This window comes from Anopheles arabiensis, chromosome 2, assembly GCF_016920715.1.
Source record: "Anopheles arabiensis isolate DONGOLA chromosome 2, AaraD3, whole genome shotgun sequence".
NCBI lineage: Eukaryota > Metazoa > Arthropoda > Insecta > Diptera > Culicidae > Anopheles > Anopheles arabiensis.
Genome location: NC_053517.1, coordinates 13,766,060 through 13,793,624, shown reverse-complemented (window position 1 = coordinate 13,793,624; position 27,565 = coordinate 13,766,060). Strand labels below are relative to the sequence as shown.

General features: G+C 47.0%; 5 protein-coding genes across 5 annotated transcripts; 3 read left to right on the top strand and 2 right to left on the bottom strand.

The window, feature by feature from the left end:
* Positions 1-770: 770 nt before the first annotated feature.
* LOC120908632 lies at positions 771-5,879 on the bottom strand. The gene has a single exon (XM_040319841.1). The coding sequence runs from the start codon at positions 5,100-5,102 to the stop codon at positions 4,644-4,646; it is 459 nt and encodes a 152-aa protein (XP_040175775.1). The 5' UTR covers positions 5,103-5,879; the 3' UTR covers positions 771-4,643.
* Positions 5,880-7,010: 1,131 nt separating this feature from the next.
* Positions 7,011-9,239, top strand: LOC120894062 (protein maelstrom homolog). The gene is made up of 3 exons (XM_040296413.1): positions 7,011-7,359; positions 7,427-7,628; positions 7,719-9,239. The coding sequence occupies exons 1-3, from the start codon at positions 7,240-7,242 to the stop codon at positions 8,903-8,905; spliced, it is 1,509 nt and encodes a 502-aa protein (XP_040152347.1). The 5' UTR covers positions 7,011-7,239; the 3' UTR covers positions 8,906-9,239.
* Positions 9,240-9,277: 38 nt separating this feature from the next.
* Positions 9,278-18,574, bottom strand: LOC120894063 (1-acyl-sn-glycerol-3-phosphate acyltransferase alpha). Its single transcript, XM_040296414.1, has 3 exons — positions 17,621-18,574; positions 11,580-11,713; positions 9,278-11,504 (listed from the first exon to the last, which is right to left on the bottom strand). The coding sequence occupies exons 1-3, from the start codon at positions 17,803-17,805 to the stop codon at positions 10,756-10,758; spliced, it is 1,068 nt and encodes a 355-aa protein (XP_040152348.1). The 5' UTR covers positions 17,806-18,574; the 3' UTR covers positions 9,278-10,755.
* Positions 18,575-19,073: 499 nt separating this feature from the next.
* Positions 19,074-20,178, top strand: LOC120896971 (NADH dehydrogenase [ubiquinone] 1 beta subcomplex subunit 8, mitochondrial). The gene is made up of 3 exons (XM_040301523.1): positions 19,074-19,215; positions 19,421-19,644; positions 19,727-20,178. Exons 1-3 carry the CDS (start codon positions 19,131-19,133, stop codon positions 19,940-19,942), a joined length of 525 nt encoding a protein of 174 aa, XP_040157457.1. The 5' UTR covers positions 19,074-19,130; the 3' UTR covers positions 19,943-20,178.
* A 165-nt stretch (positions 20,179-20,343) lies between these two features.
* LOC120896697 (WD repeat-containing protein 5) lies at positions 20,344-22,035 on the top strand. The gene is made up of 3 exons (XM_040301028.1): positions 20,344-20,742; positions 20,806-20,902; positions 20,993-22,035. The coding sequence occupies exons 1-3, from the start codon at positions 20,611-20,613 to the stop codon at positions 21,805-21,807; spliced, it is 1,044 nt and encodes a 347-aa protein (XP_040156962.1). The 5' UTR covers positions 20,344-20,610; the 3' UTR covers positions 21,808-22,035.
* Positions 22,036-27,565: the final 5,530 nt, after the last annotated feature.

Here is a 27,565-nt window from a genome sequence, read left to right as displayed (position 1 = left end):
TTCAAGGGACCCTGGGGGAGGGGGTGACCGTTTGGGAGGAGAAGGAGGAAAGAGAGAGAGAGAGTCAGCAATTCAATTGAACAGAACGATGCAAAAAAACGAACAAAACGAACAAGATCTCTAAAAATAAGCACCCAAAGCACACAACCATCATCATCCTCTTCAAAACAGCAGCAAACGGTTGACCACAGCTTCTCTGCACCACGCCGTTGACTTTTGGGAGGGGATAGTTGGGGGGAGAGGGTGAAATTTTTAACGAAGAAATGGGAGAGCTGGATGTGCTGGGGGCTGCGGAATGGTAGAATTTGCAACAGTGATTTACGACCTGCACATGCTCTCGTCGGCTGCTTTCGTACCAGAGCACCCCCCACTCTTCCGTTGGCCGGTACGGTCACAGAATCGTGCAGCGAAAATCTAGCGAGATGCAGGTGAAAACTCGAAAAACAAAACTGCCACCCATCGTCTCCCGGCGGCGGTACTCCCGGCCCGGGACCGTTCCGCACCAACCAACACTGAAACGCTGTGCGCGCGGATTCGAATCTGCAGATCGCTCTTGTATTTGTAACCGGTTGTGCGATTGGGAAACTAAATTTAACCCCCATTGACGTAGGCGGCGAAGAATTTGGACGCTTAAACCTGACCGACCGCCGGACGGCTGCCGGTTCTGCAGGGAATGGCAGCAGTTGAACCTTTATTGGACATTCTTTCTTTCTTTCACTCACGGTTGATGGACAAATTTGGGAACAACGTACACAAGGCGCTAAATATGATATTGTTTTTCTGGTTGTTTATTTTTTTCTTCATATTTTGGGTTTACAAATGACGGAGCTGTGCAGCTTCCGGTTTTGTTGGCTTATAAGGGTATATAGATATATGTATACAGGGTAATAATATATGCTTATACAATATGTATGTGTGTTTTAACTTCGATTCCAATCAGTTGATTTTTCATGGGGCGTTTTCATTTATTTGCACCTTATTTTTGCAGCATATTCGGTTATTTTAGAGATACAGATATAGGTAGATAAGGTTCTTACGTCCAACGTGGAGCAATGTACGTTTTCTGAACGATTCCGAAAAGATTTTCTAGAGGGCATGCTTGTTCTTTTATGTTATCTCTCTCTCACACACACTCTCTCTCTCTCTTTTTCTCTCTCTAAATAGGCGATAATTAGAGTCCCGGTATCGAGTTTGGTCTGCCAAATTTTTGTCTCATTTTTGCCAGAATAAATTTCCCCTTTAGCATAGACACACGTGTGACTTAGAATTTGGCAAAAGTGGAATGTGTCTTTCGTGTGGGTATGTGCCCTGTGTTTTTTGATCATCTCCCTGTCTGCCTGCATACCTGCCCTATGGTACGTACCGAAGACCAATAAACATGTTTGGATCACAATTTATTATTTTGCTGATCAGTTGCTTCTACACCTTCTTCTGCTGGTGCTATACCCGGTCCCGGTGACGGCTCCGGGCTATCAATATTAAACGTTTGGTCAACTGGTCAGAATGCGATGAATTATGGGGTTGGACGATGGATGGACTGATGACTGGTGGAGGATGATGGCCACGCTCTCTGCTTATCAGTGCACTACAGTCGTCCCAATTCTAGGACTTCACTACCCTACTAAAGTCTAGGTCGTTTCCGCAAACGGGAACGCAACGCGAGAAGATCAAGATCGCTAACAGGAACGGGCGCGAAGGGGGAACTAAAAAACAAACTCCAGCAACAGTCTTTTACTAACAATCGAAAGTGAGCCTCCGGGCTGTAAAGCCTGGGTAACTTCAGTACCTACCGCTCACGTAAAGCAGCTAAGCCAGGTTGTAGCATATGCAATTATCTGGTTATTAAAAAAAAACTTCAAAATTTTGCATCCCAATGCTTTTTCCTCGCTCAAATCACCACAATCGGAACGTTTGCGAGTTGCCCCTATCGCTCTAGCAACGATCCGGAAAGGTCGCAGCAATCTGTGAAATGGGCCGAATTTACAGGGGGAGGGGGGTTTTCAAAACATTACTGCCTCGTGGCAGCCATGTTTGTTTGCTTGGTGTATAGGAGCAGTGCTTGATAGAGAGAGAAAAATGTCTAAATTAACTATTTGCACCTTAAAACTACGTTTAACGTGTAGTAAAAATCAGGGAAATGGAAGGGTCTCCATTTACACGTTTGACCTCCTGCTGTTCAAATTGGATCGTTAAAAAGAGAGAGAGAAAGTCCGCTAAATGTACATGTGTCCGTTTAGTTAAGTCATTCATGTTAAGCGTATTTGTGTATGTGTATCGTATTTTATTATCGCATTACAGTACAATCAATTCTGCGCATTAATGCGCCAACACCCAGCATCGCCACCCCAAAAAACACATTGGTGTTTGTATGTAGTTCGTGTCCTTGTTATCAATACATTTAAATTTCCATATAGATATAAAAAAAAGAAAAAGCATCCACACCATGCTACGTGTGTGGGCTACGCGTCAAGTCATCCTATTGCGTATTTTAGAATTCTTTCCTTCACCCCTCAGGTCCAGGGACTTATGCTCTATAAATATTGATCTAACCGCCTTCCCGAGACCGCCTCTCTCTCTTTCGCTCTCTCTCACACACACAGTGCTGTGCAAGATTTGCCCCCTGCTCCCTATCGCCTGTCTTTTTTAGTATTGTTTTGCAAATTCCAATTTTCTATTCGCATACACACACACACGCAAACAAAATACAGTATGCGCTAATGTTTTCCCCCTCCGTTTTTTTGTTCTAGGGATATTAAAATATATGCTCATTGCTGAAGCGCGACTATTAGTGATCTCCTCCGGTTCGTTTCGCTACATAAAAGCATTCACAATTCGATATCAACACATTCCTCACCAGTATGAATCACAGATTGTGTAAGTTTTTGTATGTCTCTGTGTATGGGTAGTTTGTTTAAAAGGAAAAACCTCCCCCCCACCTACTACAGCCACCAGCCAGGGGGGGCAGGTTAATCAAAATAGGACTTGCATGTTGTTTTTTTTCCTCTTTCGTATCATGTTTTTGAAACACAAAATTCAACATCCACTTCCAATTGTACAGGTGTGCACATGCACAAACACAAACAAACAAAACAAAAAAAAAACTGTAAACAGCTAATGCACTTTCCAGATGGATGCAATTTCATTGTCCAATTTGTTTCGTTTTTTGTTGTTGTTGGTTCGTTGTGCTTCCTTCACACACGTGTCCAATACAGAAAGGGATCGGAAGGCGGAATTTCGTTTGCGATTGCATCGACCCCCTCTGTTCTTCGTAATCTACTAAGTGCTGTTGGGGATGGGCCGTTTACGGAATGGCCGTTGGAGCGTACCGTGTAAGCAAATCGCTCCATGCACCCTACCTACTTTGGCGCTCTATTACAAGATGTGGTGCGATCTTTTCTGTACAGATTCCGAACATGTATCACAGTTTTGAATAAGGTTGTTTTGTTTCCTGTGAGCGTTGGGGTGTGCATAATGCAATATGTATGTTTCAATTTTTGCTTGTTGATTGGCCCTTATGATCCAATAAAAATTTGCTGCACCGTACGGATCTTTGCGGATTGAGTAGGATGCAGAGGAAAGGAAAAACAAATCTCTCGTTTCAACACTGCTAGAAACTGATATGTATGTACGCGTACGATGGCAAAACGTGTGCTGGTGATTATTAGCAACTGATGGTGGGAATATACCCTCGTATGAAAAAAAACCGGCATTGTGAAGAAACGAATCATGTCAAAAGAATCGATGGAAGAGAGAGGAGTTGCAGTTTTTGATCCATAAATATTTGTTCTAACTTAAGGGCCGCCTAATACTAGGCAGGAAACGAACCATCGTTTCCCTGTCCACGCCATACTAATGTACATACTAATATGAGCCAGGGACGCGATTGCGAGCATAGTTGATAACACTTAAAACGTACAGGTATTATTGAATAGTTTTGATTCGGCGAGCCGTTATTACTTGCTAGTATGAGCGGGATGGTGATAGGTGATTAATATTAGCTAGCCGTACTGTAACTATAACAAGTAAGCTGTGTATGTGTGGTGTATATGATGCTGGTTCAATGCGGCGCACCCGTGTTTAATGTTTTCTCTTCTACCCCTTCACTCAACTATTGCAATGCCTTCTTTGACTCTGCTCTAATGCTGCTAGTACTGCTGCTGCTGCTGCTGCCCTGCGTTTACTCTAAGTAGTTTAATGTAAGTTTACTAATAATAAGCCATACTCGTCTTATCCGTGTCTCTCGTTGCTCTAAATGTGTGAAATCGGCCGGGGCACAACAACACCGAACACCATTCGCGGCCACTGCTGGTGCGGCCAAGTTACCGTGGCGCACTGTAGGTGCCCCGTCGGGAGCGGATCTTGCCCGCCGCCCTGACGGACGATGTCGACGTCCGGGGTAGCGGTGGCTTCCGGTGATGCACATGCAGCACACTGTCCGAGCAAGCTTCCCGCACCTCGTCCTCCAGCCGCCTGCTCATCCGGCTACCATGGTGACTTGCTTCGCCGGGCGTTTCGTCATCGTCTTCGTTGTTGTTGTTGTTGCCGTCGTCGTCGTCATCATCGCCGCCGCCGCCGTCTTCGTGGTTCGGTGCCGCATCGGGGCTTTCTCCCTCCACGGCGCCAGCACCCGCTCCTTTCCCCTCTCATGACCGGCCATCGGACGACTTGCTCTTGCGCAGCGACTTTCGCAGCTTGTCGACCAGCCGGCTGTGGAACTTGTTGAGGCTGCTCTGGCTGCCGGCGGCCGCCGCCGCTGCCGGTACGGCCGGTCCGGCCGCACCCTTCGGCGGGCTGCTGCCCGCGCTCGCTTTCGACGGGCTGGACGCGATCAGGGAGCTTTGCGAGGTGCGGGACGAGTTGCGGGAAAACTGCGACCGGGAGGCCAGATGGGACATGTACATCGGGTGGCTGCGGTGGGCCGGCGAGCTCGACATGAACCCTTCGGTGCCGGGCGACGTGGACAGGCTGGGGCAGTCGGAGCGCGAGCTTTCCGACACCTTGCGCGACCGGCAGTTGCTCTGGTTCGAGCATTCCGATATCCGCCGCTGGCGCCCCTTGTAGATGTCGAACTCGTTCTTCATCACCGGCATCATGAAAGCCATCTTGGCGTGCGTGGAAAGTGGCGACCGCTCAAACGCGCAAACAAAACACACAATTCCTTTTCGCTGTGGCGATACACACAGCCACACAAGCGCGCGTACACACACACGCACACACTCACACACCAAGGCGGCACACCGAAACGGCAAATACGGTGTCTGTCAAACGGAAAAGTTGTGCTCGTAGTCACGTACTCCAGCAGCGTTTTTTTTCCTTTTCCACGCTTTTCACACACTGAGACGAAAAATCGATAATCCGTACCCGTGGATGGGGGGTTGTTATTTTACTACGCGGTGGGTGTATTTTTGTTGTTGTTGCAGTCGCTTTTTCTGTTATTGTATTTGCTCACGTTCGAGGCACGTTGTAAAATTCTGTGCTAGAGCGAGAACGCATAGGGACACACATACACACGCGCGCACGCTAGCGATGGAGAAAAACTAACACGATGCCTTTTTGCTTCTTTTTCTCTTTACAACGACGACGATGCACGTAAAACGCATTCCCTGCAGAAACAAAACTTTCACTTCGTTCGGTTTTGCTGTGTATAGGTGTTTGTGTTTTTCTTTACACGAACACAACTAATTCGCACACGACGGTGTAGAGAAACGTTTGCAGCAATCGCGGTTTTCCGATTTGATCGATTCACAACACGCTGTGCACTTCACAACGATACGCTTTCAGCTCTGTGTGTATACTGTCACGGTGAACTCGCGTGATGACCGTTTTGTCGGTTAGCTACTGGCTCTTTCGGCGGTTCGAGAGAGAATGACGAGAACGGGCGTTCGCTCTCTGATTTTAGGCATTGTTTCATGAAGGCCCTGCTACACGACAAGTATAAAGTCGTTTCTCCACGCAGTGTCACCCGGTGACGTTCATGCATTCGAGCTCGACGGTTTTGTTTTTTTAATCGCATTGTTTTGTGATTAAAGGGTTATTAGAAATGATAAAGAAGAGTTATTAGACGAGCTAAAGGTATGAATTGAGGCCGCACATTTTCACTGTTTTTGCCGGGCATCATTTCTAAGAATGTCCCAAGTGCCACAACTCCACTAAACGGCCACAAAACGGGTTCCAAATGGCTCAAGCTCTCAACATTAACGAAATCTAAAAATACATTCTTCGTTTAGTAGACGGCAAACGACTCAAGCATTCTAAAAATAGCAAAAAAGCTGATGGTGCCATCTGTTGTTGGGATAGCTACACAGCGAAGCTTTCTTAGCTTTGAGAGCTTTCTCCTTCCCTAGGTAATGTTATATGGTTTCGGATTAAAGTTAAGCATCGCTAAAACTAGAACAGCGATATGATTGCTAAAATACTAAACTCCAATGTTAATCACCAGCTTTGAAGCATGTGAGATTTGAGTAATGGTCGTCGGTGCTGATATCCGTGTATCTAACATGACCACACGACCATTTTTATAGTTTTTTGCTCGGAAATTTAGAAGAGTATTTATGCTATGATTAGATAAATCTAAGCGAAAAACATTGTAAGAAAAGGACAGCAAAATTTTAAGCGATTTTACCTTCTATTGTTTACATTCTTTGTAATTACAGTGGAGCGCCGTTTATCCGGACTTCTCGGGACTTGACTTCGCCCGGATAAGCGAATAACACGGATAATGAGTCAAATGATATATTTTATCACCAGTTCATGGTGATTTTTTGGAAATTTTTCTTATTTTTAATAAAAATAACACAGTTTTTATTAACTTCATGTTTTTCGAAAGAGAATTTTTAAAATTTGCCATGAATTACAGTGTTTTTTGTTATGACAATGTGCTCTTATAACCGCTTTTTCAAATATCCTCCTCATAACCCAATGTCACTTTTGTATTGAACTGTCATTTCTCAACAGCACGGATAAACGGAAAGCCGGATAAAAGGTACCCGGATAAACGGCGCTCCACTGTAGCTCGAATTTGTTGAACTGGTTCAATTTGCGACAAACTCCATTCGAGCAGTTCTGAGGTGCGTTGTGTAAATGCACCCTCAGTCTGTGTCAAATCTTGTTGACATTTGGCTCAGCTGTCAGAACGTTATCTCGGTCAATTCCTGTTGAATTCACGGAAGAGGCAGTTGCGATCGGTGCACAACATTTGCTAAACTCATTTACCGCAAACCCACACATCGAAAAACAAAAATGCCGAAAAAGAACGGTTTCTTTTATTTTATGCTCGACTACAAGAAGCGCGAAGAGGCCAAGGGACGAAAGTTCAGCGGCCTGGATCAGGTGGCACCCATTGCTGGCGAAGTATGGAAGGTACGTAAAAACACTATCGTTCTACCACAATGCACTTCATGTGTGCGCTTCTTTTATTGTTCTCCAGAAAATGAACGCCCAGCAGCGTGAACCGTACAACGTGCAGGCGAAGCAGGACGTGTTAAACACGAGCGGTGGCAAGGGCAAGATAACCAACATTGGCATACCGATCAGCGAAATTACGCAGGAAAAACGCGACCGGGAGAGCAAAGCGGAACGGCTGAAAAAGCTCGTCAGCACGCTGGTGATGAATGCTGCATCGAAAAATGGTATGTGTGGAGGGAATCACTGACAAGCGGAGCGTGTTGCTCATTCCGCCGATACTCACGGACGCCTTCTTTCCGCCTTTCTTTCCGCAGTGCTTGAAAAGCAAGAGTTTTACTTCATTTCCATGGCCTACTTCTGTCGGACGAACACTGGCGTCCATCTGCCGGCCGAGCTGGCCGTCGTGCGGTACAGTCTCGAGGGTGGCGTAAAGGACAAGCTCCACATGTTCATCAATCCGGGCAGGCTGCCGATCGGGATGGCGTACGATGCGCAGCGGCACGCCGAGGAGGACCACCAGCTGCCGCTGCCGCCGAACGCGATGGGCGTGTCGGATTACGGTGACGTGGCGATGAGGCTGTTCTCCTTTCTGCTGCAGAACGACGACATGCCGCTACTGTTCACCGACGAGACCGATGTGCCCCGGGTGGAAAGCATGCTGGAGCACATTCTGAGCGACCATCTCAGCGAGATTGAGCTGCGCATCTGCCCGCTGGCGGAGCTGTTCTTTCGGCTGAAGCAAAACGTCGAGCTGTACATGATGGACCAGACCACCTTCCCGTCCGTGTACATTGCGCAGCAAATCATCACCAAGGACGTGTACGACTACACCAAGGGCATCAGCTGCGACTACCACGAGGAGAAGGACAACGTGCTGTACTGCCCGCTGTCCCGGTGCATCCGCTGGGCGTACATCATCTCGGATAACTGCTGCCAGGACATGGGCATCGAGCCGATTCCCGGGAAGCATGTGCCGCTGAACGCCAACACCAACCCGACCGCCTGCACCTACGATCTGTCCTCGTACGTGTCGGCGCACGACGACCGGGATTCGTTCGTGTCCGGGTCCAACGTCAGCCGCTTCACGAACCCGCTGACCGGGGATTCCTACGCCAGCAGCCAGCTGCCGGCGTCGGCGGGCCGAGGTGCAAAGCGTTTCGGCCCGGGCGGCAGTTCGCGGGCCAACAGCAGCAGCAGTGCGGTACGGTCGCACTTTGAAAGCGTCGAAGAGTCGATCAATACAAACAGCTCGCTTGAAAGCAGCTCGCTGGAAAGCAGCTCGCAAAGCGACGATAAGACGGAGCTGCACGAAAGCCTCAAACGTTCGGCCGCGTGGGAAAGCAACAGCAGCATGGCGGGTGGCAGTGCCTGGGGCCCGGAAACAAAGTCACCCGCCAGTAGCAGCTTCCGTGGGGCGGGCCGTGGACGGGGCCAGCTGCTGGAGGAGTTTCCACCGCTTGCCGGCGTTGGTGGACGTGGCCGCGCTCGGCGGTTCCTGTGAGCTGGGAGATTTTTTTGTCTTTTCGCAGTTTTTTTTTATCATTCATTACTTTCTGTGCGCGTGCCTTCGGTTAGGGATATAGTGCCATAGGCAATTTTCGAAAACAAAAAACGCAAACAATTAGAATTCCATCGAAAACGAACAATCAAGAGCTGACTTACTGACTCGCGCGCTACACTGTGTACAAGGGCGACGACATTTTTTTGTGAAAGCATTTTTACTTAGGCCTAACCAAAGCCAATGATTTTTTTTTCCTTTCCCATGATTCCCAACCACTCATACTATGAAATCGTCCTGAATTACGTATTAATAAAAGTAGTACGTTAAGAACTTATTGGCACGCCTTTGTAAAGTTTCATTGAATGTTGTGAATACAGTTTTTGTTCTTGTTTATTATTATTCTTATTATCCCAGGCCATCTTTTGATTACATTGTTTTCATCTTCTTTCTATTATTAACGCGAACAAACTAGGTACGAAAAATTATGATAAAAAGAATGTGGAATGAATATCATTAATACGGCACATTACTTCCTTCATCATCTCATATGGGGGGGCTTTCTTTTCTATACGCTGTGCCTACTATGCTGTGCCTTTGCAATACTATCTTTACCACGTTTGCCGATCCTCTCCTGCCCGCCGCCCCTCTCTCTGCCACCTGTTTTCCGACTAGTGCCAAGTGCCAAGATGGGGTGAACGTTACAAAACCATGTGGTGAGACGGGGCTGACACGTGTCTATCACAAAAGTGTCTGCAAATGTGTGCTATACTATACAAAAATATACGGGCGCACGGGTGCTAGAAAAGGACGATGCGAATGGACAGTAAAACTTTTGTTCAAACAGTGTAAATGTGTGCATATATGTAACCGACTTTTTACATGACAGAGTTACACCGTGCCAAACGAGATCAGCATGTAAAACAAACAAACAAACTGTGTAAATAAACAACAAATCAAAATAACAATTCGCATTTTTCCCCATTTTCGCCAACATTTGAATACCTTCCTTTCTTCTTCCTATTCAGCCATATTTTCCTACTATCCTTTCCCTTCACTCGATAAGAACTACAATTCAACGCGCGTCCGTTTGGTTACGGATATATAAGAGCAAAAAATATATATAATAATAATAATTTAATACAAATTCGTGACTTCTCGAACCAACCGAATGTACACATATACACAAAAGTAAAAGGGTGATGAAGATAAAAATGGGTGGTAGAGGCAAAACGAGGACGTGTGTGTGTGTGTCTCTTTGGAGTGTTCACATTTATGGTGCCTTCTTCTTTTCCTCCTATACGATGGCACATCCATTTAACCTTTTTTTTGTCTTAACTTCTGATTTTGGTCTAAATCTCTAAAAGTAATCTCTTTTGCAAAATCTGTTTTCCCGTTCGATTGTGGGTGCGGCGCTCTCGCCAGGGTGCGCTTTTTGCGTTTTGAAACGTCCACAAAACAGTACTTTTTCGCGATGGAAACGATCCCTTTACTCGGACTCCATCTCTTTGCTTCTTTTTTTTTACAAAAAAGCCCCTCTCTTTCGCTCTATTTCTCTCTCTCTCTCTCTCACACTCTCTGAGAGACGCCGGAAAGCGTTTATGTTTCTATTAAAACTCACTCGATCTTTGGACCATGAGGAGGATAATTGCAATTCCCATGCTGCCCATGGGATCGTTGAACCTTCTTCCTTTTCCTTTCCAAATCGTAATCAAATTAAAACACGCTTTCACCCCTAACCAATCGACAACAAATTAGGTTGCCCGTGTGAGTGCGCGTGTGTGTGTATGTGACATCACATTGCAGCGGGTCAACAACAACAACAAAAAAAAAAAAACATAAAAACGAGCAAACTAATCCCGCTGTACATCCTTGCGCCGGTAGGCGGTCGGTTCCTTAATCGGTGACGCATCGCCACCCCCCAGCAGGGAGCCAATCTTTCGCGCTTCCGGTTCAATCAGCTCAACAACGGGCCGTATCGGAAGGGGGCTCACCACGGTGGTCGTCGCCGTAGTCGGCTGCTTGCTCACGCCACCGGGCAGGGCGGCCGCAATGCGCGAGATCACCGTCGTCGTACCCTTGGCCGGTGTCATGCCGTGGCCGCTGAGATTGAACCGATTCTCCACCTCCTTGGTGGTGGCCTTGAACGTTTCGATCATCGCATTGCGGGTGCGCTCAATCAGCTCCGGGATGTCGTCGATCGTGAGGCCCTTCGTTTCGATCGGTGGCAGCGCGGTCACGATCACGTGCCCCGGGTTCATCACCTTGTTCTTGGTGTCGAGGAACGTGTGGTACGAGCTGTACACGACCGGCAGTATCGGCAGCTGGGCCCGAACGGCCACGTGGAAAGCGCCCTTCTTGAACGGGTGGATTTCGTTGGTGATGCGGCGCGTACCCTCGGGGAATACCCACAGCTTGGTGCGCTTTTCGATCAGCATCTTGGTGGACTCGTTCATTGCCGTCTGGGCGCGCTGCGCATGCCGCCGGTCGATGAAGATCAGCCCGGACAGCCAGGCGGCCAGCCCGAACGGCCAGGCGAAGAACAGTTCCCGCTTGGCGATCACCGTACACTTGTCCATCAGGTGCCAGAAGTCGAACATACCTTATGGTGGGGAGAGAGAGAGAACGAAATTAAAATCAACGTTGCACACACACACACATACATACACACACTTACCCAAAATATCGAGTGAGCTTTGATGGTTGGCCACCATTACCATCGCCCGATCGGCACCCATGTGCTCGGCACCGCGCACCTCCCACTTCAGGCTGATGATTGGCGACGCAAGGCGGCAGAATTTGCTCGCCAGTCTGTAAGAGTAAAATGGGGGATAAATCATTGAAAAAATTACATCGAGTTCAAGGTGTACGGCACCTCGGGTTGTTTAGAAGAGCGATTGGCATATTTCTCCCCCCTAAATGCGAATTTTCTAATAAGAACATTCTATCTCCAATTAGATAAAACAGTGTGCGCCGAGGCTCCTTGCACGGCTCACGCACAACAGCACGCACTTTACGAACGCAAACAAGGCAACCGAGACACCTAGCAGGCCTTGGTTACGCCGCTGCCTGAGATGTGTGTTGAGCATCCTTAATAGCACCGGGCCCAGAGAACTGGTCGAAGAAATGTGTTCATTTGTCCAACCGGACGGCATGTTACGGCAGAACTTGACAGGGCCGATAGTACACGTCCCTCTCGTACATGGGCGGTAATAAATTGCCTCACTGTCTACTGGTGCTAGGTAGGTGTCACTGGATCGAGAATGTCACGAAAATAATACTGCCTTCATCCTTAAAACGAGAGGCGCACACAGAGACGCCTTCTGGACGATTCTCGCAGATGGGGGGGCTGCTTAAGCGCGCGCGTCCGCCTTGACCTAGGATACATACGCAGATATTGGACGCCGCCAACCTCAGAGAGAGAGAGAGAGTGAGATAGAGAGGCAGCAACAGCGCGGGGTTGTTAATGCACCGGTATAAAAAGCGGGTCAAGCTAAACATACTCCCTCCTCTCCTTTTCGCGTTATTGGTGCCCGCGTGTTTTTTTTCCTGCACCAAGCAGGCAGCGGTAGTCGCGGGGTGTGCGGATAATCCTTATCAATAACATCGGTAGCACACATCGCTAATTGCTTGGCGGGTGTGAATGGGTACCGTTTTTATGCTATCTATGTGGGCCATGCAAAGAGTTGTTACATTGGCATCCAAGTAGGCCTGCATTTTAGCCGGTTCTCAGCGTAGGATCGAGAATGCGACCAAGAGCGAAAGAGCAAATTTGCATGGGCAAACGTTCTTAATTAACCGCATTAGAGTAGGATTGGACAAAAAGAACGTTCTTTAAAATCGCGAGCAGGTCATACGGAAAGCCGCCTTTTGTGTGTCAGCCAATAAGGGGGTATGTGGCAGGGCAATTAGCGGCCACACTTCGCTGCCTTCTCTTATCATACCGCCCCATACGACACATATCTATTTCGATACCATAATTATAATCACCTGCACTCTTCCCCTTCACATGCTTGCATAAAGCACCACTAACGCCCAAAGATAGCGTAAGCCCATTGTGACTTTAGCACGCGTCTACGCGTCCCCTATCCCAGGGAGTGGGGACAACCAGCGTCGCCGTTTACTTCTTTTATGATCATACTTTTTTGCTCTTGCTTCTGGAAGCACCCCATCATAAAGTGGGTGGTGATTTAATTCACATTTAAGCTGGTGGAACGTGTCGTCAGGTACAAAGTACATCTTGGTGCACGCAGGATGGAACGGTAGCAGCTACTGAAGCTACTGGAACTTCCTTCTTCTATGCCGCCCGAGCAAGGCCGAGGGTATGTCCCCATGTCTATAAAAGACGCCTTATCACTTGGACGCGGCCGTGCGTGGTGGTGCGGGTGCATCATCGAGTGTGCCGACGGTTCGAGAACCGTCTGTGGCGGAATGTGTGGCATTAGACGTGTGAGAGAGCTTTGTGATGATGATGCGCCGCGCTGTCGTCATCGACGCCCCTACGGCTACTGTTGGTTGAACTCTTCCAGCGAAACATTTGTTCGATTTGATAAGCAAAAGAGCTAAGGAACTGGCATGAAAATGGTCGGCACCATTTGCTGGTCATTAAACTCTCTACCTCTAACAACAAACAATAATTGGGGTTGGGGGGTTTATTTAAACCGTCACCGTTTGATCTTCTACCTAAAGTAATCGGTGTTGTTTTGCTTGCTTGCTTGCGCACACCACTCTCGCTAATTCCTCCCACAAATCCCAATCATTCCCCTTCGCCTTAAGATTGCTTTTGTTTTATTGCACATAACCTTTGAGCGAGGAGGGCGAAGGAACACAGCGGAACCCGAGGATCTAAAAACCAATCGCATTCTTCGGTTGGTAACGATAATACAAGAGCAAGGTCCCAAAATAACGATACGGGGATACGATTGCGCACAGCGCAAAGTGGATGGGACCGAGATAACCGACTGCCTGAGAGATCTCCTCCTTTTTACCCTTTATTTTCTGCAAAATGCTATCACCAAACGATAACCATTCATTATCGGTGCTTCGAAGCGCCCGTATCGGTGGGGGGGGGGCAATTTATTATTTTGGGATTATTGTGGATTAGCAAGGAAGCAAGGAAGCAAACGGTGCTGCGCTGACGCCAACCGTTTCTGCGCACAAAGGCGCGCTCGTAATTAGAAACACGCCAGAACTCAGAAGTGCATTCGTACGGAAGGGCGTCTTCGCTGCAGCAATGATAATGATATGGGCCAGTTGTGTGGGATTTAAACGTATTGTATTTAAAGCATCGGTTCTGTTAATGCATCCCCATGATTGACGTAGGCAGGATGGATTGCATTTTTGGATTATTATTTTTGTTGGAAGATTATTGTTGATGCAACAGAAATAACTCCGGGCACATCGGGAGTCGTCGCTTGAATTGCGGGGCTGTATCCAGGCAAGATAAAAAAGGGAAACCTGCAAGATACACTGTGTTGTATCACTGCCCGCGGGTCATACCCTCCACAGGGGGTAGTAACCGGTACTTCGGAAGCTCCTATCTCTTTTCCGGCGAACCGTAAGCAAAACCTTTTTATGCTGAGCTATGCACTTTTCTTCCCTTCGCCCGGTGCAGCATTCTTTGCAGTGGCTTACACCGAGTGGAAATGGAAACGTTTTGTTTGGGCTGCTAACAGTTCTTCGCTCTCCCTTTCTCTCTCACACACACGGGTGTGTTGAGTTGGGTGCATGTAGCCTTGAGCAAATGTCCCACGTCATAGCGTGTGTGGTACTTAAGCCAAAAAAAAAAGCAGTACTTTATCGACAAATGGCCAACGAGCGTTTTCCCAAGGCCACACGACACGTGCAGGCTGCCCGCCGGGTCTGTCTGGCCTTTAAGTTGTGTCCGCCAAAACCACTGCGGACTTAATGTTCAAGGTTGTTTGGGTACTTGGTTTGGTACTAGCAGCATCTGCTATCTGCAGTTTTTATGCAGTTAATTTTAGGCTTTAAATCTCATTAGAAGAAAAGCGGTACACCACAAAAAACGGGGCGCCAGAGGGTTGGCATTGTGGTGCGTTACGCAAAAGTCCAGCAAAATTTAGTGTTCATTGCAGGTAAACGAGTCGCTCGCGTTAATTTTAAATTAGCGGTAAAAAATAGCAAAGTGGATCATGCACTTCATTAACATGAAAGCATTATTTTGCAATCAAATTCGTCACATTGTTTCTGATTGCAAATTATGCTCCTACGCGTAACCTTGTGCGATCCTGCCGCTTGGTGAAGAGATCATACATTGGACGAAGGCACACCGATCGCATCTTTATGACATCCTCCTATATGGTGTGTTTGTGCGGCAGGCTTCTCAATTCATCAATCCAAGCAAGCGGTGTGTGTCTCGCTGTCTCGTGCTGCAAACGAGAACGAACCGCAACCGTGTTTCCATCGCTACCGCTTCTCCAATTTTTGAGCTTCCTTAACGAACCGAGAAGAAAGTGATGTGCTGTTTTATTATCAGCAGTTCCGCACGGCCGGCACCGAACCGCCAAGCACTTGACAGCTAATTGAACCGAATTGAGTAAACATACCAGCACTAAAACACACACACACGCGCGGAGCAGCCGCCGGTTCCCCCCATCAAAAACGACGCTATGCTCCATCCATTCATCGCAGATTTACTCTTTCGTCGCGACATCTAGATCTAGTGCGCGCGAGCGTACGCACATGATGATCCACACCACGGGCAAAACGGTCCCTCCTCTCCTCACAGGGTACCGAAGGGGCGAAAACGACACAACGGCCCTTGTTTGAGTGTGTGTGCGCGAGCGTACGGCGGTGTGGTTTAACATATAGGAATTATGGATCGACGGGAGTGGGCCGCGACAAAAGCGCCCGAAGAGGGTGGATTTGGGATGTGATTCAGTCGGCAATGCTGTGCGCAACGTGCCCCCAGCGGAAAGCGCTGTCCAGACAGATTGGTGCTGTGTGTGGGCTGCCCATGTTGAGGTCGTTTCTTTTTCACACACTGTTGGTCGTTCGGCGTTCTACTTGAAGGAAGTACAAGGAATGCTTGCCTTCTTTTTTAATTTAGTTTACATTTTGTGAATTTCAGGTATGTTGTGCAACATGTGCTTTAATAGAAAAGTTCGTGAAAAATACAGAAAAAAGAGATTTTTTTTTAAATATCATACAGTCATTTTTAACCGTCATTATTAAGACTAGCCCCCAGAGAAAGTACACAACATCACGTTGGATTGTAGGTGGGTGGTGCCACTTCAGTTGGCCCTTTGGCAATAAATGGCTCCCAGTGGGCACGATAAAGCGCACAAAACACACCTCCTCCAATCTTGGCGATCGAATTGTCCCGGACACTCTCGGGTGTGTACGGGCGCGTATATGAACTACATCCCAATCATCTCGCCCTATCTTTCGCCCACCATGGTGGTACGAATTGATAAGTGCAGCAGCACCACACTACCACACAACACTGTATCGCACACTCCTGACATACCAGCGGCAGTAGTGGCAAAGACGTACGGCCAGGTATGGGGAGGAGAGACCTGAGAGCACGAAGAAAACCACGATACGCCAAACGGAGCCACCCGGCGCATATTTGTCCCCCCTCTCTCTCTCATCAATAAGCTGATTCATTGTGGAGCATATGCGTCGATGGGTTTGATGATAAGAATGGTCGGGGGCTTTGGAGGGCTGTAATTATACCGGACGATGTGTGTTTGTGCCGGTGTGTTGCTACATGGTAATTGAAAATGGCCCAATGAAAATGGCTAATTTTAGATCTAGTTTTAAAATAATAATCATGCTTCACACGAGTGTGGCGGTGAAGGAAAAAAGGGGATTAAATGCCATCGATTGACATTTGGCTGAAAAGGTGAGATTAAACAGGGAGCGGTTAATAAGAACAAGCCGCCGGGTAGTTTGCACTGCCAAAGGTAAACATTTTGGGAAATGTACCATAAACAAACGGGATTCACTTTCATTTCCATATTTTTTTCGACTGGTGGACTGGTTTGGGGTGGTGAATGATTTTCCAAACACACTACGGCACTTGGCACTTGGTAATTGTGTACATCGCAAGTGTGCGCCCTTGAGTGCCTGTCCGCTGGCTGGTATTAGATCGATACGTTTGCTAGCGTCAGCGTGTTTGTCTTCTAGACGTAGAAAGTCCCACACAGCTGTTTGGGGAGACACTTTCTGGGCACACTAGATGGCATTTCAGCTGAAAAAATGCTAAAAGAAAACCAATATTAATCGAGCACACACTATTAATGTGCCTTTCACACAGCCAACGTCAACTGTCCCTTTCCCATGGAAATTAAAAGAAAAATCCTTTTTTGCCCCGCCTCCAATCGAAGTAGCATGTGTGAATCCGTCATCTGCAAAGGAAAGGGCACCAATTCCCCAAAGGACGGCCAGAAGTCGAATATCGATTGCTGCGACGACACGTTCCGTGTGTCTATTTTCTCGGGGTTGTCGTTTTTTCACAGCGTGTTTTCCACGCACCCTGCACGCACAGCTCTGCGCTATCGCTATCGGGGCCCACCTCTCGCTCTCTCTCTTCCTGTCACGAAAAGGTGGAGCACGTTACAAAACGCATAGCGAAGGAAAAGCGGGTACCCCAGAACATCCTAGAAGCTTTTTCGCTCTCTACACTGCTACCCGCGCCGCACGCCTACTACTACTGTCTTGTGTCCATCTGTTTGGTGGTGTGTGGCTACTTACGTCAGGTTTCTCACATCGCACGGCCGGAACAGGAAGATGGGTATGAAAAAGAAGGAGTTCAGTATGACCACCGCGTAGTAGACGAAGATTTTAAAGTAGTACCGGAAGCGGCTCGACGTTTCGTAAAATATTGGCATCAATATGATGGCACAGACGAGAAACAGCTCCGCGTAGTTGGACAACATTTTGGCGATGTACGTTTTTCTTGTTATTGTTTTTGCACTGTTTTCGTGTTTTTCTTGCTTTTATAGCTGCTCCTTCGCACACTGTCCGTTCGCGGAAGGAGCGAGAAAAATCCCGGGGTGTTGGTTTGGGGTTTCGTTTGGTCACGCACGGACGGTGATGCTACTATTTGCCACCGGGTGCACTGGTTTTGCAATGGTGTTTTTTCTTTTTTGTCGTGATGGAGGTGGAAAATATCAATCAACGCTTTTCACACAATGCTCCTACAATCAATACACTGCTCACACACACACATACTGACACACGCGCACATCTGATCAGCGAATTGCACTTCTGCATGCACACTCTGCCCGCGATTGTCAGCAAAAAGCAAAGCAAGCGTGGAATATTTAGTTCCACCGCACCCGCTTTTCGCACTTTTACACCTACATTCACCAAAATATCGATTCGTTGCACTGCACACGTTGGTTTCTTCCCTTTTTCTTGGGGTACGATCCTTGACGGCGAATGTCCTGACGGAAAGGCGATGCTGCGAATGTTGTATCAACTGTCGGTCCGGCACGGGTCCCCTAGCATGCTCGGGTCGATGTGGACGGGTAATGATACACTGTTGGACCAGTGGCCACGATTCTTGCTGGTAGAATACGTCCGATGTTTTCACTGCTGCGACTGTTTATTTACAGCATCGCAGGTCTATGTCCGCCATGCGTGCAGGTCGCTTGTGTTTTTCACTGGCTTATGGAGCCAAACCGATGTTGCTTCGCTTCGTGCGAAACCGACGTTAGAGCGGGTTGAACCTTTTGCGTAAGTGTGAAAGAGACGGGCTATCAATTCGAACCATCGGCATGCTTCACTCCTACGGAGTGGAGGTTTCCGGCCGAATGTTAACCCTTAGTGGTCAAGGGTTGATGCGAAAAATCAAAATGCTGTGTTCACAAATGATTTGATTCTTCTTAAAGGTTTATTATTTAAAAATGATTTACAATCAGCAGTTATCGGTGTTGGTTGATCATAATTTAAAATTACTGTACGACTCCAAATGTCCTGAAAATGCAAACAGAGATAGCCATTAAACATGTAAAATTGGATCGCATGGAAATATGATAATTATATTTGTACAATTCTGGAATGTTCTGCAACATTTTGCAAGCAGAGTTTGTAATATTCAAGAGGGACAACACGATTTTCCAAAAAGGTGCAAAATATGTTTCGAACTAGTTTTCGAAAATGTTTGACAATCAGAAGAATCCTATTTTCGTGGCACCCTGTGTGAGCTGTCAAGGGGTTCTGCTCGCAAAATAATACGACGAAAAAACACCTCTTGAAAATGGCAGCGCTGATCAAGGGTATTAAACTTGCGGCCCAAATCTCGAACCGAAATCCAGCAATACTGTACACGAGCGTAAGACATCGTAAGTATCTTTGAAGAAGAATGCGTGGAAGTGTAAATACAGTGTGGGGCGAGCAAATAGACTGAATCTTTTGCTACGCTAACTTTACGTAACTTCAGTGACAAGTGCCGGAGTGTCGCATAGAGAAGGACTTTGATTTGTTTACGTTTCATCCTGCGGGTGCGCTACTGTGCGGTGTACTGGTAATGTAAATTCTCTCTTTCAGATGGCTGGAACAAAGACTACAAGCCTGGTAAGTTCCCTGAATCGGACAAGGATCGTGAAGCGGCCGCTAAAAAGTACGGCCTGACTACGGCCGAGTATCAGCCGTACCCGGACGATGGTCTCGGCTACGGTGACTATCCGAAGCTGCCGGACGTACCGGTGGAAGCTCGCGATCCCTACTATCCGTACGATTTTCCGGAACTGAAGAGAAATCTTCATGATACAGTAAGTAGTACAACCTATTGCGCCCTGTTCCAGCAGAATAGTCGTTGTGTCATGATGCTTTGTTATTATTGTTCGCTTTCAGCTCCACGCAGAGACCGATTTCTGGTCGGAGGATCGATTCGGTTCAGCAGAACCATTGCGCTACGAGATGAAGACCTATTGGTTAGCATTTTTGGGCGTTATGACCGGTTGCTTCGCGGTGTACTACTGGCTTGAAAATTACAAAATGTTCCGACCGGTGCTTGCCAAGCAGTATCCGCACGAAGGAAAGTCTCACTACACGTTCGACAAGAAGTAAGCCGACTTTCGGTACTGGTTGAAGCAATAGTGCGAAATTTGCTAATATTGCATGCTGCCACAAACTCAGAGCAATGGAGAACATCCTATGAAAACGAACAGCCAGCAGAACAACCATCACTGCTGCCGCCGCGTGGTACTGGCACCGTATCCACTGGTTCTGGTCAATACAACAAAGTAGATTGAAACAATTGTTATGAGCGCTATGTAAATAAACACAAATTACAAAGCCCAATCGACCTAATGGTTGTATTTTCCTCATTTTTCATGACTTGAAATTAATGTTTACATTGTTCTAAATCCGCAACGATCTTTTTAGCACACGTGTTTTGGTCTAAAAACTGCTTCCCTGTTTGACAGTTCTGCTGCTCGAAAACAGTCGAGCAAAATTTCCGCTTCGATGACAGCAGAAAAGACGCGAACTCGGTGAGATTAATTGTTTGGGTTTAGCATTTTCAGAGTGCTTGTGAAAAATTGGTCTCAAATATTGAAAATAAAACTATAAAACTGGAATAGAAGTATCTTGCACGTAAAACTGCTGTCGCCATCTTCAGATTCACGACAGTTTGCTTGTGTTCTAAACCATAAAACACCAAAAAGGACGAACCGCATTTTAGCTCGCTGTGCAACCTTGGCTTGTGTTTACGGTAAAGACATACTGCCGAAGCGATGGTACCAATCGGGGGTCCTGTAGGACACGGTGGACATCCGATTCACATACCGACTCCAATACAAACTGCTCCTCCACCTTCACAAAGTCAGCATGCACCATCCAGTCAGAACCGGCAATCACTATCGGTGGTACGTATTGGCACACCATCGTAGCCGTAGCATATTGTCTAACTCTTTGTTTTGTTTTTCCAGAAACCAAACTACACCCTCAAGTTCACCCTTGCCGGACATACCAAGGCGGTGTCGGCGGTAAAGTTCAGTCCGAACGGGGAATGGCTTGCAAGCTCCTGTACGTATGCTCCTACCGTACCGTGTCCCCCCTTTCCGTGTGTTCCTTCGCACTAACAAAACTTCCCTCTTTGCCTCCTTTCCCTTGCAGCGGCCGACAAGTTGATCAAAATCTGGGGCGCCTACGATGGTAAGTTCGAGAAGACGATCTCCGGCCACAAGCTCGGCATCAGCGATGTGGCGTGGTCGAGCGATAGCCGTCTGCTCGTGACGGCCAGCGATGACAAGACGCTGAAAATCTGGGAGCTGAGCTCGGGCAAGTGTCTGAAAACGCTGAAGGGCCACACCAACTACGTGTTCTGCTGCAACTTCAACCCGCAGAGCAATCTGATCGTGTCGGGCAGCTTCGACGAATCCGTGCGCATCTGGGACGTGCGAACGGGCAAGTGTTTGAAGACGCTGCCCGCACACTCCGACCCCGTGTCGGCGGTTCACTTCAACCGGGACGGGTCGTTGATCGTATCGTCCAGCTACGATGGGCTGTGCCGGATCTGGGACACTGCCAGCGGCCAGTGTCTGAAGACGCTGATCGACGATGACAATCCGCCGGTATCGTTCGTGAAGTTCTCGCCGAACGGCAAGTACATTTTGGCGGCAACGCTCGACAACACGCTCAAGCTGTGGGACTATTCGAAGGGCAAGTGCCTGAAGACGTACACCGGCCATCGGAACGAGAAGTACTGCATCTTTGCCAACTTCTCCGTCACCGGTGGCAAGTGGATCGTGTCGGGCAGTGAGGACCACATGGTGTACATCTGGAACCTGCAGAGCAAAGAGATCGTGCAGACGCTGCAGGGCCACACGGATACGGTCCTCTGTACGGCTTGCCATCCGACGGAGAACATCATTGCCTCGGCTGCGCTCGAGAACGATAAAACGATAAAGCTTTGGAAGAGCGATACGTAGAGTGGGAGACGATGGAAGCGGAGTTAGTGGCGGTGCGAGGAGAAGCTTCTTCACTATCGTTTAAGGGTAAATTCATAAACCAGAACAGTAAGTAGCCGGTATGCGATGCGGACAGTTGTAGCGAGGTAAGAAAGATTCAGGATGGTTTTATAAGACTTCGACATCTTGTGTATAATAATATACAAACTAAACGTGCATGCTAATGATACAACATATATAAGGAAACGACACCGTGTTGAGTGGTTTAGCGCAAACGAAACTGGAAAGAAATATGTTTAAAAATTATTGCCGTATTTTTAAATTTCACTTTGAGCAAAGCACTCCCTCCTTCCATGTAACAATGCCATTTCTTTTGCTGAAAGTAGTTTTGCTGCGCCAATGGGCAATAAAAAGCCAACTCGTTATCGTTAACCATAAATTACAAGCAGCAGCCAAAGAACGGCCGCTAATCCGTTGATTCGGAGAGGGAGTTTTTTTGTCGCAATCCCCCCTTCCTCCCCCAAAAAAACAAATAAGCCAAAATTATGCGTGAAAGTGTCGATTACGGGAACTCCATTGTTTGCCGGAGCCAGCATATTTTCGTCAGCCTGTTTACAGCTGACAAATTTGCACAGCGTATTTCATAAAACACAACGGCCAGTAGTGATTTGGCAGTGTTGTTGCACGTTTACCACATGGAAGGGTGTTTCTTCAGCGGGTTGTATAGAGCGGCACATCTACCGCTAATTGATGCTCTCCATACAATTCCTTAACCCTGCGCGACAGAAAGCGAGAGAGTCAATCAAACGCAGTTAGTAGCGAACGAAAACAAAAGTATACCCAAGAAAAGTTTCACTTTCATTTAAACCCGCGAGCCCCATTTTTGTTTGGAGCATTAAACGCGCTTCCGTGCTTGATCACCGACCACCGATCAGTGTTCGGTGGCACTGGGTTTGGTGTGGTGATCTCTTTCAAAGCAATGTGGACTATGGGAAAGATAGAAAAGGGAAGTTTCGATCGATTGGAAAAAAGCTCTACCCCTTACTAATAAATGGAAGCGATCGCGACTGTCCACTTTTTGGGCATCGCATTGTCCGGCACAGAAATGGATGGTTTCAGTAATTACACCACTGCGGGTATCACAGCACCATCGTTTTACTGACTCGATTTATGGTTTAAATTGATCCCTTAGTCTTGTTTTTTTTGTCGTACCAACAATGAGCGGGAAAACAGAGCAACGTCTAGCAACAAAAAATCCCAACCTGAGGAAATGAGGCGTGATTTATTGGGAGAAGTGAAGAAGAGCGCGCGCGCGCGTAAGGCACGTAATAAACGCATTATGCACTTTACCATTCTGCTTCCATTGCTGCGCGCGGTACGGAGGAATTGGAGCTAGTTGCAATCCACCACGTAGCGATATGATCGCGATCACAGCCACTTTCCGTTTCGGGCTGTGTTTGGGCTAATGGAGTTATTAATTTATTTCACTGGTTTGCTCTTACTTCCGATTTTTTAGCTCAGCCCCCCAGGCAAGATTGTGCAATTTGTACGGAGAGCGCTTGAACGGTGCCGATTGCGGTTGGGTTTTATTTCGGGGGGAAAAAGGGAGTAAAGTAGCCACCTATTGGAGTGATTTAATAATGATGTAAGATCGTAACGGAGAACGGTGATCATGATCGTACTATAAATCCGCAGCAAAGGGGTAAATGTTCAGCGGATCTTTCTTTATCGATCGAGACATTTCGAGATCATTGCTTTTTTTTTCTTGTTAGCAAAAATGAAGATGTTTTAATCTAGAAGCTTTACATAAGTGATCTTTTCTAAGTACTGGTTTTGCGGTTTTTGGGAAAGCAATTATCGCATAATTAAGGTCGCTGTTAGCAATCGTTAATTAAATCGTTTTTGTACCAGTGACAACACTAATTACCTTCACTGACTCTTACGACATTAATTAAGCAATGTTTGTGAAGTAACGGCCTACAGAATAGTGACAAAAACTGTTTTTCCCAATTCGACTAAAGCTATGCTAAAAAACAATACCTAGATACACCTCCAAACCACTTGTTTTGGTTATGTAAATTGTAATCACTTTTTCTATAGGTTGGCAATCATTTGATTTGTCAGCCGCTGTCCCTATTTATGAACTAACGGCAAACTTAGCACTGCATCATTCTGATTTCTATATAAAACATAATTGCAAAATATGTTTACAATGTAACAAAAAAAAACATTAAAATGTAATGTTTATTTGTACCACTTACTATCACGTCTCCATGCCCATGCATGGGTTTTGGTAGCATTAATTAAAACTCCCTTCCGCAATGCAGCCGCTGCTTTCAAATAGGTGTCCACCCACCGCTCGCTCGCCTGCGCCACACCTGTGCTCTACATAATGGCCTCAATTATCGGACAGGAAACGCAGTCAGCAAAGGCAAAATATCCACCAGCAGCCAGCACCAAAGGGGGAGAAATTCGCGCAAAAAGCGCGCTCAACCCCAAAACCCGCTCCCGAGGAGAAAGACCGAGCAGACGACACCGACACGATAAAACCTAGCAAGTGAGAAAACGAGATCGAAAGCCGGTGGAATTCCGAAGGTCATTGGCCCGAAGTGGAGTGGGCTGGGGGTGTCGTGTGGTGGCCATCAGGTGTCAAGTGTCCCAGTGTTGTTCCCAGAGTTGCCTTCGGCTTTCTTGTCTGCTGTCATTCGGAGCCAGTCCACGCCACCGGAAGCTGGCAAATCTCCACCCCAAGCAAAGCCACTGCTGCTTGAATGAAAGTGAATAGAAAAACAGTGGTTGGTGGGTTGGTGGTGCCCTTTGGGGTAGACAGCACAATCACCTAGCCCGCCCTAGGGTCTAACGGATACAACCGAGCTGGGGCGTGAAAGAAATCTCTGCCCCATTCAGCTGGTTGGTGGTGGTGGTGAAGTCGTCGGGCCTCGTGATCGTAAGTTGTCGTGTCGGTCTAAAAACGGGCATTACATTACATCCCCTCTGTTTACCCTTTTTCTTCCCGGGTTCTGTTTTCTTTTGTGTGTGTGTGTGTTTTTTTTGTTTGTTTTCTTTTATGGTGCACTATTTTGGACAGTCGTCATGTTTTTATTTCTCTCACCCAGGTTAGGTAATACCAAATGGCACTACGAACTACGGAAGGTGAAGGCATTTCGGTTTGGCAAGCTTCCTCCGGCCAATTTCCACGGGAAATGGTTGACACCCTGCGGGGCAATATGATATCCGGACCGGGCTTTCACGTGGGACAGCAACGGCTTGGAACTTGAATCGTCAACGGTTTCGATTTTCTCTTATATTTTTAATATGTTTCACGAACAAACATGCAATAAGTTCTACGAGAATTGCATTGTTTTGGAAATTATTTCTTCACTGTTAAATGACCAGAATAAATTGTCAAATTTACAATACTTTTCAAAGGGTTTTAAATCAGTTCACACACACACACACACACACACAGTAGTGGGAAGGGCGATTTCATAGAAATTGGTTTCGATACCAACCCTTAACCGCTGCCGTATTATTAGCTTTACCGCTTGACCGAACCCCTGCCGGGAGCTTTTATTTTCAAACCGAAACATTAATTTATTTAATTGCTGAGAAAAATGGCCACACCTCTTCAATTCCATTCCCCTCACCCCCACCCTCTCCTACCCAAATGGAAAATGAATGTATATCTTCTTTATCAAAGCGCGGCTCTGATAATTTGTGTTGATTTGGAGCGCTTGGTTCCGTCGGTTTGAGCTGGGCGGCATGAAAATGGAAACAAAAAAACCCCTCTGAACTCATCAAAGCGCTTTTTTTTTGCTGCAACGAGCCTTCAGCTCGAGAAGGAGGAAAAAGTGGAAACTGTGAAAAAAAACTGTAGTGTAGATATATCTATCTGTGTGAAAATCATTGGCCGTATCGCGTCGCGCATTATCCGGGCGCGGGTTTTGCGCCACCATCACCGCGCGTCACAATGCTAATAAGTGCAGCCAAAAACGGGGATGAAAGAAGCCCAAAAAAGCAGCTACCAGAGGTGCAGCACGCAGGGTGGGAAAATGGAATTTGTTTTCGTCCCGTTTCTTGTTTGCCCCGTTCCACGTAGTTAGATTAGCTGTGAAGGTGCGCAAAGCAAACCCGATGCGTATAAATCCCTAACGCATAGTAAGCCCACGCCCCACGGAAGCCTGTTTGCACTGTTTCCGCTAGAGGGCGTTGCGTTTCGCTACTATCTCACTGCTGTCAGCATAGCAACAGCATAAGCCTACTAACTATTACCGTGAAGTTATTATATTTGCCAATTGATTCCATTTGTGCGATATGTGATGCTTTTGTGAAGCGATACGACCCGCGGACGGATATCGCGAATTTAATGCACTTAATTAAATGTATCATTCCTCACATCACGTGTGTGTCTGTGAGTGTCTGAGTGGAAGGATAAAAGGCCATTTCTGGCATTAATGAAAAGTGACAGTTGTTCACTTACACCACTTTTGACCGAGCTCTGACCCGCGGCTCGTAGTGTATGCAAAGTGAAATGTGGTGCAGATAAGACGACAAGGAATGCAACGCCGCAACCAGCTGTATTGTGTAAATGCGCGTGGTCTAGTTTGCTAGTGATAGGAAAGTAAACGCAATCCACCACCACCGCCAACAACAACAACCGGCCAGCCGATCAGTTCTTTTACCCATAAAAAAGCATACCGACGGAGGCCGCCTCCCAAACTGCCCGTTTTAAAACTCTGCCCTCCGATCTATTAGGCGAACTCGGTGGCCGGGCTGGAAACACCGGGAGGTGAAGTGCCGGAAAGTTAACAAATTAGTAAATGCAGAGAAAATCTGAGTTAAATCAATTATTCAAATTATAAACGTCCATCCGTGTCGTCGTCGTCGTCTCGGATTCACACTTTCTGCCTGCCCTAAATTTGGAAAAGCAGCGTCCTATGAAAGGATTGTGAACTGGTGTACGGGAGGAGAGGAAAGGAGGAAAAAGGTGGGTAAAATTTGTAAATTGGCAGCGGAACGAATGGGCGGACAGCCACTGCTGTTCCTCCGTTCCATTTTTTCAAGGACCTTTTCATCAAGTGTAAACGGATAGAGTAGTTTTGTCTCGTGAATGGATGCGTTCTTTGTAGAAGCTTCTAGCAATGCTACAGATAAAAAGGATACTTCACGCAACGTGTAATTTAAATAGCATTTTAACAACTTTAAAAAAAACATCCCAAATCTTTAATAGTACAAATTTAACAGCACAATTCCTTCCTAAAAGTTCCATTCCCTTTCCAGCCACTTTTCCATCTTTGCCGGCAGCGTGGCATAGCAATGAAACCCGTTGAAGCGCAAACTCTTATTCGGTTGTGTATTGATTATTTCACCGTCCATCGGAAAGTTTACAGCGCTCTTGCCCTATGTCCATCGGGTTCCCACCCCTTTTACAGAGTCTGGTGGTTTCCCTTCGACGATCCATGGATGGCCTTCCTGAGCGCTTGTGTCACACATAATGTTTTTGTAATTCATTTGCAGATCATCCTCCCGTTTTTCCAGGGTGGAACAGTGGGTGGAAAATCCATATCTCTTCGTAGGAATTAGTGAAACAGGTTAATTGAATCTATTTGCCAGGGGGAAGCAGTTGTACCAAAGCGAGCGCGTGCGAGTTACGCAGGGCCGTCGAACGACGATTGTGTGGCTAAACAGTGCGATGTATCCCTTTCCCTTGAAGGGTTTAGTTTTTTCCCCCTGTTCAAAAATTTCATTTCAATTTCATATTTTAAAATACATAACCTGT

Excerpts from the sequence above, each read along its gene's own strand:
- LOC120908632 (XM_040319841.1), bottom strand. The coding sequence starts at position 5,102 with ATGGCTTTCATGATGCCGGTGATGAAGAACGAGTTCGACATCTACAAG.
- LOC120896971 (XM_040301523.1), top strand. The coding sequence starts at position 19,131 with ATGGCAGCGCTGATCAAGGGTATTAAACTTGCGGCCCAAATCTCGAAC. Across the intron at positions 19,216-19,420 it reads GTACACGAGCGTAAGACATC|ATGGCTGGAACAAAGACTAC; the intron begins GTAAGTATCTTT and ends TCTCTCTTTCAG. Across the intron at positions 19,645-19,726 it reads AGAGAAATCTTCATGATACA|CTCCACGCAGAGACCGATTT; the intron begins GTAAGTAGTACA and ends GTTCGCTTTCAG.
- LOC120894062 (XM_040296413.1), top strand. The coding sequence starts at position 7,240 with ATGCCGAAAAAGAACGGTTTCTTTTATTTTATGCTCGACTACAAGAAG. Across the intron at positions 7,360-7,426 it reads TTGCTGGCGAAGTATGGAAG|AAAATGAACGCCCAGCAGCG; the intron begins GTACGTAAAAAC and ends ATTGTTCTCCAG. Across the intron at positions 7,629-7,718 it reads GAATGCTGCATCGAAAAATG|TGCTTGAAAAGCAAGAGTTT; the intron begins GTATGTGTGGAG and ends TTCTTTCCGCAG.
- LOC120896697 (XM_040301028.1), top strand. The coding sequence starts at position 20,611 with ATGGTACCAATCGGGGGTCCTGTAGGACACGGTGGACATCCGATTCAC. Across the intron at positions 20,743-20,805 it reads ACCGGCAATCACTATCGGTG|AAACCAAACTACACCCTCAA; the intron begins GTACGTATTGGC and ends TTGTTTTTCCAG. Across the intron at positions 20,903-20,992 it reads GGAATGGCTTGCAAGCTCCT|CGGCCGACAAGTTGATCAAA; the intron begins GTACGTATGCTC and ends TTTCCCTTGCAG.
- LOC120894063 (XM_040296414.1), bottom strand. The coding sequence starts at position 17,805 with ATGTTGTCCAACTACGCGGAGCTGTTTCTCGTCTGTGCCATCATATTG. Across the intron at positions 11,714-17,620 it reads TGCGATGTGAGAAACCTGAC|ACTGGCGAGCAAATTCTGCC; the intron begins GTAAGTAGCCAC and ends TTACTCTTACAG. Across the intron at positions 11,505-11,579 it reads AAGCTCACTCGATATTTTGG|GTATGTTCGACTTCTGGCAC; the intron begins GTAAGTGTGTGT and ends CCCCACCATAAG.